At 41.1% G+C, this 11,367-nt stretch overlaps 1 protein-coding gene across 3 annotated transcripts; it reads left to right on the top strand.

Annotated features, from left to right (window-relative positions):
- Positions 1–459: 459 nt before the first annotated feature.
- On the top strand, positions 460–9,769 carry rmnd5b (required for meiotic nuclear division 5 homolog B). 3 transcript variants are annotated; one of them, XM_066716478.1, is made up of 10 exons: positions 460–701; positions 2,667–2,849; positions 3,319–3,461; positions 4,177–4,314; positions 4,420–4,520; positions 5,179–5,345; positions 5,610–5,775; positions 5,900–6,002; positions 6,591–6,745; positions 7,024–9,769. In XM_066716478.1, the coding sequence occupies exons 1-10, from the start codon at positions 623–625 to the stop codon at positions 7,085–7,087; spliced, it is 1,299 nt and encodes a 432-aa protein (XP_066572575.1). In that variant the 5' UTR covers positions 460–622; the 3' UTR covers positions 7,088–9,769. The 3 variants fall into 3 exon arrangements, with proteins under 3 accessions (XP_066572575.1, XP_066572577.1, XP_066572576.1); XM_066716480.1 differs by lacking the exon at positions 460–701 and adding an exon at positions 733–778; XM_066716479.1 differs by lacking the exon at positions 460–701 and adding an exon at positions 1,150–1,336.
- The last annotated feature ends 1,598 nt before the right edge of the window (positions 9,770–11,367 follow it).

Raw genomic sequence — 11,367 nt, 5'->3', positions numbered from 1 at the left:
TTTACTACACCGCTGTTCAATCGTACCTTGACGATGTATACCCGTCGAATATTTTAGATTTTGACTCATAAAATGTACACCTGCGCACTTAAATGCCTTTCTAAAAGTGTACGTGACCGCTCCATTGACCGTATCAGGCCACGGTCTGTGGTCGCTTTAAAAAATCCTGCATTCTGTCTCCTGTCAAACCGTGGTCACAACCATTTTCACACACGCATAGGGGGAGTCTGCACCACGTAAAATTGGTTTCGATTATTTAACAGTGCCGTGTAAATTAAATGTGCGATATTAGTTACACATCACATTTTTTCTTCAGTTAAAGCAGTGCGGTCTCCCGATTGTTTAGCCCGTTCACTTTCCTCTGCTAGTTGGTATCGACTACCGTGTCAGCCTGAGCTGGGTGAAGGTCTGAACCATTATGAGAAAATCGGAGGGAGGAACATTTATTTCAATAAATATCAAAAAACAACAACAGAAAATGCCAGTATATCAGTCAAGAGCAAAAATATAATTTAAATAAACAGATGTATGCAAACATTTGGATTTAGTGGTGGAAATGCGAAGGAAATGAGCAACAGAAGGAGCATCACGCCAGTCATTTGGCAAATAATGGCAACGTCCAATGTATGTTTCAATGTATATTTACACAGGAAGTGCTGTTAAAGGGGCAGCCGGTAGAGAACTCAGTGTTTTGACGGCAGGTAATGGAAATGCTTTCTTATCTTGTGTATTATTTCTAAAGTTACACTTACTGATTAGGCTGTGTGGGTGTTATGCTGTGAGTAGGTTAACCTATTGTATACGCTTTGTTTATACGTGCCCAGAAGCCTCCTATAGTGTCAATCAATGTGTTTGCCTTGTTGTTTCTTTGCTCTCTGTGTCATTACGTCTTGTGTTGTTGTCGGTTCGCATGATTTTGCGTGATTTGTGTGCGGAAGGGCTACCGATAGTGCTCATTTGGGTCTGTGTTATTGAAGTCGACGATTAAAAACGCAGTGTCCGCAGCCGTGATGTTTTATTTGCCAGTAAACACAGCAGCAGCAGCAATAGCAGCAGCAGCGGACGGTCGAAAGTGTACAGAGCCCAGGTCGTGTGATTGTACCGCAGACGTCCGCAGTTCTGCACAGATCTGCACAGATCTGCACAGATCTGCACAGATCTGCACAGTTTGAACCAATGACATTACAGGCGAATTGCAGATCTGTGGGAATCTGCCCCGCACGGACGCGACCCCGATCGGCAGCCGTAGCGGCGACACGACACACTGGCAGACGGAAACTGTCGCCTGAATGAATGTGAGGCGACGGGTCCACTCAATGAGAGTTCCCGCTGCTCAGTAAGTTGTGAGGTTTTTAGTGAGCTTGGGGAAGGGTAATCCTGCCCTAGAAATGTGGGCCATCATTCATACAGCACCTTGCATTTGTAGATCTGTCTACATTTCTGTAAGATGCGGAAATATTAACCATTTTGCCCCCCCCCCCCTTGTTAATGCAGTCTATATGTATTGTTCTGCTATTCAATGTGTGTATGCAGTTGGTGTGATCTGGTGATCTATCGCTGTGTGTGGACCGCTGCTCTGTCCTGTGCAGTTGGTTTGGTACACAGTGTACACTCACTCAAAGTACCGTCTTCAATCCCTTGTTTGTTTGGTCTTTTTTATAATTGTGTCCGTAGCGTCTCTAGCGTCAACTCTTTTTCCACTGAACACCAGTTTTAGAGAGGGGGGAAAGCGGTTTTTAAGGGGATTTGAGGGGGGTGTCAATCACAGCTGTTTAGAATAGGACAGACCTTGCCAAGGGTTTATTCTGCATCTAGAATTTGCAGAGATTAAGACGAACTGCTGCTTTTAACACCTATTAATTGGGAGTTTAACATTGCATCAAATATTAGTATATGTTAAGATAGACATTGTGTGCATTGTTGTGAATTGTTTCACTTGACCCAACCCCCTAGAGTTCGAGGTAGCAACACATACCCTAACAAGATGTAGGACTTTTCTTGGTACTGTATCCATCAAGGAAGAAATGCACACTGACCTGCGTGCTCCCACTGCATAGTTTAAAAACAATACATGAGGCTGCATGGCTATTTTTAACATCTTCCCTAGATTACAATGTAAACACACATTTATGTTGGAAGTGGATTTAGTGGTTGCTTAAGTTTTGAAATATGCCTTGCAGTTTGGGTAACCTGCCAATGTCTGATGTGAGTTTATCAGTGGGGGGTGGTGGTGATGTGTGTACAACTGTGATTACATGGATAACAAGATTACATGCATGGCCTCAGAAATGGAGACTGTGTTTTGAGATAACTGTGTTAATGTTTACTTCTGTTGAAGAATATCTGTACAATTAGTGGATAACTTTTTTGGGGGGAGGGTTACAATAGCGCAATAGCACAAACAAACGCCAGAAACAGTCAATATAATCCAAAACCAATTGTAGTATTGTACTAATATTGTACTTTTGAGTACCTTGGCCTACTGAAGAAGGTGAATGAACGGGTTGTAGGGTATAATACTGTCTGGGTAGTAGCTGAGAAACTCCCTGCATGCTACGCACAGAGTTGGTGCTTTTGCAGTGCAGAGTTGGGTGCGCTTGTGCGTCTGGTGGGAGGGCTGTGGTGGCAGTGTAACCTTTGTGTTTTCGTACGTTTCCCTGTTGCAGGTGGGCAGCGGCTCGGCAGGACACGTGTGGCGAGTTCTGCAGCAATGGAGCAGTGTGCGTGTGTGGAGCGCGAGCTGGAGAAGGTGCTGCACCGCTTCGTCATGTACGGACACCTGTCTGAGGAGAGCCTGGACGAGCTGCTCAGATATGTGTGCGAGCTCCGGGGTCAGCTGGTTACCTTCGGTATGCCTGCTGCCACACTCTTGATACAGAAGGGAGACCGTGGGTTAAAATTGAGAGATTGCTTGCGAATAAAAATAAATAAATCCCTGCACAAATAAGGTTAAAATTAGTAGTTGTTCTGCTTGAAGGGATTCCACCAGAGAACAGCCAATTGTATTCTGCAAACCGTACTGTATTCTGTACAAAAAGTACCATGAAAAGCACCGCTGCCTTGGGATACTAAGGAATCCGGCATTTGAGGATCCCAGCGGACAGCTTGGGACATATGGAACCAATAATGCTTGCCAATATTGAGGTGCAAGGGTATTCAATGTCAGAAGCACGTCTTTGAAGTTGTGAGACGGATTATATTTATAGATCCTATAAATGGATCCATTTACCAAGCTGAAGTCACGTTAATGATAACTTAAGATAGATACCTCCTGATAGATGCCCATGATTTGTGCTGCTTTGTTTCCTTGGCATGTAGGTGTACAAGATGCTGACCTGTCCGTGCTCTCCCAGTCCATGGCCCAGTGCTGTAAGAACATTAAAGACACGGTACAGATGCTGGCTTCGAGACACAAGGACATCCATGGCAGTGTCTCCAAAGTTGGAAAAGCCATTGACAGGGTACGTGGCACGAGTCAAATAAAACTCCATCCCAGTAAGTTTAGCAAGCAAAAGATACAATGAGATCTTCAATAGTGTGTCCACTATTCCGGTAAACCAGTAAACTCTCCAAGCCTCTGGAAACAGATGTTTTCCAGCTGCAGAAGTGCCTCGCTTCCCTGACTCACTGGCTGCTGCCTTGTGGTTATGTGCCTGGCTTTATCCCCTAGCAGATTTGCCATCCAAAATAAGGATTCATTTTGCTGACGTCACTGAAACCACAGCCCAGTAGTAAACCGCATTTGTTTATCCTCTCCATTCACACTTCTGATGGACTTTGCTTTCGGTGCCGGTGATTGACTCTCACCATACCAATCTGTCACGGGGAATCCTATCTTTCAAGGGGAGCGAATCTCTTAAAAGACCAATAGATACTGTGGATTCATTTAGAAGATGGCCCATTGTGTATAAAGCTGGGCGTCGATGAGGATTTCAAGGTTAAGCAGAAGCCTGCAAGATTTTAATTCCACCTTATGTTTCTAACAATAGATGTTTCATTTAGAATTACGTTGCGTTAACTGGCAAGGAGAGGTCAAGTTTAAGTATTAAGCTGCAGCGGATAATGATGGAGAATAACAGATGCAGAATGTTCCCTATTTTAAGCAAAATTAATGTACCGTACATCTGTGTTCCTGCTGTGTGTGCTCAGTGTTGTTGTATGTTGCCGTTTGTGCAGAATTTCGATGCAGAGGTGAGTGCAGTGGTGGCAGAAACGGTGTGGGATTCCCAAGACAGACAGAAGTTCCTCAGCGAATCCATTGTGGAGCACCTGTATCGCCAAGGCATGCTGAGTGTTGCTGAGGACCTCTGTCAGGTATGACACACACTGAGCGCCACCATGAGCTGCAGTTTTGAAATAGATTTTTATCTCCAGTTACCTTAGACCCAGTTGATTTGGTTATTCTGTTCTCCTCTGCAGGAGTCTGGTGTGGTTATTGATATGAGCTTGAAACAGCCGTTTCTGGAGTTAAACCGAATCCTAGAAGCATTGAGGATGCAGGACCTTAGACCAGCGTTAGAGTAAGTCTGAATTCCAGGTGTCTGTCTGTGTTGGGTTTTTTTTCTCCTTATTTCTTTATCGGATACTTTTTTAATATGCCAATCATTTCTTAAAGCTCCAACCTGTACCTACACCTGATTATATTACCACAGAAAAGATAAATTAACGTATTCATACTTCAGAATACCTTTTCATTTATTTTGTTAAGTTGCTATTGCAAATGTGATTAAGTAATGGAAGTGTGTTTAATTTTCTGTTTTTAGTTTACATGAGGATATTTAATTCAAATTCTGATTGGAAAATTAATTCAGTTTTCAATCCACAATTGGATATTTATTATAATTGTGCTGTAGTAAGGCCATATGCTAGGGTATTTGTGCTAAGTCTTCTCAGACTTTCTGGGGGTTGGAGATGCAAAGTATCTGTATATAAGATGGAGACAGCCCCCCTATGAGCTATCAGGCCTTGTTGCATCCACCTTACCTGCAGTGTTTCCCTGAACTCCAAACCTTGAGGGCCACTGCCCAGCAGGTACAGTTGGTCACAGTTCAGAGGTGTAATTTAGAGCTCCAGTGTAATCGAGACCCAGAAGGCCCCTGTTACCCAGGAGCCCTGCAGCTGGGAAACGCAGTGCATGAGTCAGCGCTTCAAGACGGCCGTGTTTTGTGCGTCTGGCAGGTGGGCTGTGGCAAACCGCCAGCGGCTCCTGGATCTCAACAGCACTCTGGAGTTCAAGCTGCACCGGCTTTACTTCATCAGCCTGCTGAACGGAGGCATGGGCAACCAGCTGGAGGCCCTGCAGTATGCCCGTCACTTCCAGCCTTTTGCCGCCCAGCACCAGAGAGGTGAATGCCAGCGGGCCTGCCTGCATTTCACTGTCCCCCTCTAACACATCTCCAGGGCCACTTCTTATGCACACATCCCCCCTTCCTGGACACATTCCACTCAATTTATTTAAATTTATTATTTCAGGATTGGAGGGAGTCCTAGGGGGTCAGCTGGCAAGGCGTTACACACTTTGTATATAAAACCATAGACCCTACCTTTTCCATTCAGTGCACCTATGATAATTTAGATATCATCCATCAGTATCATCAATATTGTTCCAGATATCCAGATTCTGATGGGTAGTCTGGTGTACCTGCGGCACGGCATCGAGAACTCCCCCTACCGCAGTCTCCTGGAGACCAACCAATGGGCTGAGATCTGCAACATCTTCACCAGAGACGCCTGTGCCCTGCTGGGCCTCTCCGTGGAATCCCCTCTCAGTGTTAGGTAAGCAGTGATGCAGTGCATGATGGTCCAGTGCCCCCTGCATTCCCCTGTTATTGAGCACAGAATGATTTGTCGTCTTTTTTTTTTTTTTTTTTTTTATGTTCCTGTCTTTTACTTCAAAAAGCTTTGCCTCGGGGTGCATGGCTTTACCAGTGCTGATGAACATCAAGCAAGTGATTGAGCAGAGGCAGTGCAGCGGGGTTTGGACCCACAAGGACGAGCTGCCGGTAATGGAAAATATTTGTATTAACGGCTGCTCCAGTCGAGGCTAATTCAGTGCATATTAAGAGGAAAGGGGGCAACAGTGCAGTATTTCTCTGAGGGGGAAAACATTTTAAAAATCCCAATGCAGTACATTTCTTTCTCTAAGAGACTCAAAGCACTGACCTATACGATGATCAGTTGTTTTTTTTCTGTGGAGGAATTGGCCAAATTCATACCATTACAATTTATGTAACATGTTATGTAAAATAAAAATTTTATGCAGATTATACTCCTGTCATATGCAATGCAATGGGCTCATATTAATCTCTATTGTAAGTAGATTTCACATGGTGTTTTGGACCATTTGTTGAAAACCTTTTTAGTTTAGTACTTTTTCTTTTTTTTTGTTGAATGAGGATTTCAGTTTCTGATAATCTGGGATAAAGTAAGACATTCAGAAATACTTTACTTTTGCTAATGAGTTTGTAGCGTTTCTTAATTGTCCCTTTTATATATGTTTTCATCTTTCCACTCTGTAATTCAAGTATGTTGTTGCTGATGTGCCTTCCTGTAGTTTAAGGCCGTTGTTGTGTTGATGTTGTGCTGTTTAGATTGAGATCGACCTGGGCAAGAAATGCTGGTATCACTCTGTATTTGCCTGCCCCATTCTGAGGCAGCAAACATCAGAAAGCAACCCTCCCATGAAGCTCATCTGCGGGCATGTCATCTCCCGGGATGCCCTCAATAAGCTCACCAATGCGGGGAAGTAAGTGATGTCCCTTCAGAGAAACTCAATGGCGTTTTAAACTGACGTTCAGGAGGAGGACAACCCCAATCTCGTATGTGTGTGTGTGTGTGTGTGTGTGTGTTGTGTGTGTGATGGGGGAGTCATTGTTCTCTCAGTCAAAGAAGTCTAGGCCAGAATCAATTCTATTAACCTTCTACTGAATTGCGATTGTCCAAACTCCTGAATTTGTTTTCCCCCAAGTTAAGGGTTGAATTTTGCATTGTGAATAGTAATGCTTTACCCTGTTTACTCCACAGATTAAAATGTCCATATTGCCCAATGGAGCAGAACCCCTCAGATGCCAAACAGATATTCTTTTGATGTCAACAGGGGCACGAGGCAGACTGGCGTTTCCTGGAGATGCCTTCAGGACCCACCTTCACGGGCACAGCATTGCCTTTGGTGGTGGTCAAAGGCTAAGCCTTTATAGTGTACTATACCCTCCCTTCACACACTATAATTAGTTTACAGACTCCGTGTTTATGCTAGGGGTGTACCAGTAGGCAGATTAGTGTACTTCATCAAATGAATATTTAAAAAAACATTACCATTCAGTTCCTCTGCCGTCTGGTACTGTAGCGTTTAAAAAATAAAAAAATAAAAAAAGCTACTTTTACTTTAGTTTCAGGTTATTTAGTTTTCCCCCTGGATTGAAGCTTTTGCTGTTTGTTCAATTAAATTATTAAAAGCATGAGGTGAATGATTTTAAAGGACACGGCTGCCAGTGGCTACTGGTAGTTACTGCACATAAAAGGGCCATCAAATTAAGTAATTGTTCTAAATAGTTCATCTGTACCTATCGGCTATAGAAATAAATATTAGGCTTCAATATATCCGTATGTAAAATATAATGATAGATCTGGTGTCTGTTTTTTGCAGTCATAAGCAAAGCAGTTATACCACAGTGAGCACATATTCCAGCACTCGTAACATCATGCATTTGGAATATTTTACAAAAACACCACAAGCTTTATTCTTCAGTTGATCGATGGGACCGTTGTGGCGAGAATATTTCACCATTGGTTACAATGTGAAGCAGTGAAATGTAATAAATGCTTGGCGAGATTGATGGATCTAAGCTAATTGTGTGGGCCAGTGTTGAAGTGGACTGTAGGGATCTTGGGAACAGTAATCAATTTACAAGGGACTAGGGAAGCCATGTTTCATGTTCTGTGAGTGCATCACAACTGTTTCAAGCGTGAAACCAATCCACTGTTAAATGTGCAGTAACTGCTTCTCTGTTTTGAATCTCCACACTTTATTATTTAAGACGGTAAAATTAATAAAAGCTGTTGAATCACTTGATCATTTACCATTCAGTAGATGACAGAGCAGGATAATAATTCGGTCACTTTCATTTATACTCCTTTTTATGGGCCTGATCCACACTAATGCCATGTCTACGGTTTGTAATTACAGAGTGCATGGGAATGCTATAGCAATTATAATCCTTAAGGACAGTGTGGTGTGAACAACTAAAAACAGTGGTGGCTTTAGATCTTGAGACCTTTTGGTGCATTTTTTATTTTGTTTTGGCATATTTGCTTTCTTAATCATTGATCTAACTTCAATATAAACATGTTTTCCTTAATAACTGATTAGAAGTGGTTTGGCACGTTGTCCATTTATAATTTCCTTGGTCTTGATTTGCAGTCACATAATGCTGTCTTATCACTGACACTCAATATTCAGTTATTAAATGCATATGCCCATTTTTAATTGAGGTTGAATTTTTTTGTGAGTGTTCTGCTGTGCTCCATAGTTTGTGTTCTATAGCCACAAACCTTTAATGAATTGATAAATCCACAAAATCCGGTGAGCTGTGCACTAAATTAAATGTCTTGATTCCCCACTGAACTTGGAAATATGTTTTATATCATTAAAACTGACACCCTGACTTTGACACAGTTCTGTAGCTACTAATCTCCTGATGCTCAAGAAATGATTAACCACAATATGATGTCTGGGTAAATCTCTGAATCTGCCCCATCTGCTTTTGAAAAATGTGTGTTTTTGAAATTCTGCACTCCTTATTAAGGGGTGTGTTTAGAGGCATCATATCTATACATGGACTAATTGTGTTTATTTTGGCATCCTTTTTTCCATTTGCTTCCGCAGTCTCTGCTTGTCTAATTCTTTTTAGGTCAGTCCAGCAGCAGGTAGGGTTCTCTTTCTTTTGAATCTGGATCATGACTTCAAAAGTCAAAGGATCCGTCTTAAATGGCAAGTTAAAAATAAATATTTATTTTTTCATCAGAAGTATCTATTTATCAGAGCTATAACCATTTTGTTCCTATAGAGAAAGGAATATATTCTAAATGGTCAGTATTCTAAGACCACTGAATATTATTATTAATAATATTAATGAATATTCTTATACATATTATTATTCTAAATCTACTGTTATAGCCTCATATGAAAGGCTGCTCCTAAGGAACAGAATGCATCATCACAGATCTTGTATGGCATGTGAAAGTTTCCCACCTAGAGCTCCTTACTAGCCTTTCTGTCATGAGCCACCACTGTTTACATGCTAGTTTAATACAGTACAGTACAGGAGCACAAGCTGCAATAGACCTGAAATTGTCCAGAATCATAAAGAACTATAAACTAGCCACATCAGGCCCTGAGTGTTGCAAGTTAAAAGCGTTTATTATAAAAGATCATGGGAGGGTGTTTTATTTTTTCCTTTTATTTTTGTGTTTAATTTTTAATTTTGTTTTGTTTTTGTCACTTGTGTTTTCAGACTGAGTGTTTTCATGGTAGACAATCTATCATTGCCATCACTTGTGCCCACCAGGCTTTGATAAACAGTAACTAGGGCATTGAGCGTGGGCAGATAGTCTACTTGAGTTTGTACCTGAACATCAATATGTAGCAACTAAACATTGTGCATTTCCTGGTTACCTTTATGTTAATGCAATTTTTATTGTAAATATTTATCCTTTAATAGTAAGTTTCATATTACACATGTATCTTAATAAAAGAAGACTTTCTACTGCACACATTGGTGTTTTTTCTTTCCCTGACTTTCCAAAATAACATTATACAGGAATAAGACAAAAATTGGGAATGCCTGCGTAAATGAGGAACACCAAGTATATTGAAAGCAAGGAGTTCCACAGATCTGGCTTTATGCAAATTACATTCCAGCATGTTTGGGGTCATGTTTAAAAATTCTGGACAGGCCTGGTTGGCCTTCCTAAGAAGGCAAGGTTATTGCTAATCACCACTTAATGGTATTGAGTGATCCTCTTCACCCCGTGGTGCAGCATATTTTTCCTGCGGGGAGGGCTGTCTTCCAGGATGACAATGCCCCCATCCACAGAGCACATGTAATTGACCAGTGGTTTGATGAGCATGATATTGATATTATCCATATGTCATGGCTTTCTCAGTCAACAGATCTGAACAAATGCCCTATTGAGTGACTACATTGGTGTTTGCATTTTTTTTGTCCACTACCTGTACATAGCATTACATTACTAGTAAGTGGATATAGCATTTGGTAGCAATACACTAATCATCTGTCACTCTACACTTAAATTACAGGTAAATTAGAAGACACCTTTATCCAGTGCTATATATTTATTAATTATTTATTTCTCAGCAGATGCTCTTATCCAGGCTGACTTACAAAATATGAGCAATACAAAAGTGCAATAATACAGTAGAATATAAAAAAGCACTGGAATGCATTTTAGGGCTGTACATTATAATGCACTTTAGTACAGAACAGTACAGGAGCAGGGCTGGTGACCCAACAATCAGGGTTAGTTTGTCCTTTTTCACCCAGTAATGCAAAATAAAACATGTATCATTACTGTTTACACTGTTTGAAATTTTGCATGGAATAAAATGGTATTTATTGAGAAGACTTACAATTACAGGAATCTGCATGGAGCTTTCTAAGCTGCTACAACCTACACTGGAACTATAATAGTAGACATTGTTATAATCTAAATGCCCATTAATGGGTTTGTTCTGTGTTTTAGGGCCCAAAAGGCCACGGTTTGTTTTAAGGGTCACAGTTGTCTTATTCAGAGTTGCCAGAAGGGGGAGTGACTTCGTTACAAATTTAAGTGAAAACGTTTTGTGTCGTAAAAGCAAACTACTGACAGGTGCTATGGAATTTAAGTAATACAAAAATCCCTTGTTTGGTAATTGTCTTGTGTTGAAAAAGAAAAATACAATGTGTATGATGACGCTTGAAATATTCAAAATTCTCATGAAATCGGCATTTAAAACTGCAAAACTATACTGTCTCGTAATATTGAAACTGTTACAAGCTTTGTAAATACAGATCAAACACATTGCTTTACAGTAGCCATTAACTGCGCTATTTCTTCCCTGTAACCCAGTAACAATTTACAATAATGAGCACCAATTCTTAATGATTTAAATAATGAATCCCACAAGAATGGATACCTCATGCACTTCCCCTGATGTTTAACCCCATACCTAGTTGTAATCCTCTAACCTTGTCTTCATGTGATTTAACAGCAGAACTCACATGGAGTGCATGAGGTATTCATGTGTTTTCCCTGTGCTATGCATACAATTAATTCAGAATTGCTTTTGAACTAGTTAAACCCTGTGTG

This window comes from Amia ocellicauda, chromosome 11 (assembly GCF_036373705.1).
Source record: "Amia ocellicauda isolate fAmiCal2 chromosome 11, fAmiCal2.hap1, whole genome shotgun sequence".
Taxonomy (NCBI): Eukaryota; Metazoa; Chordata; class Actinopteri; order Amiiformes; family Amiidae; genus Amia; species Amia ocellicauda.
Note: the sequence above shows the minus strand (reverse complement) of the source record. Positions and strands in the feature narration are given on the sequence as shown.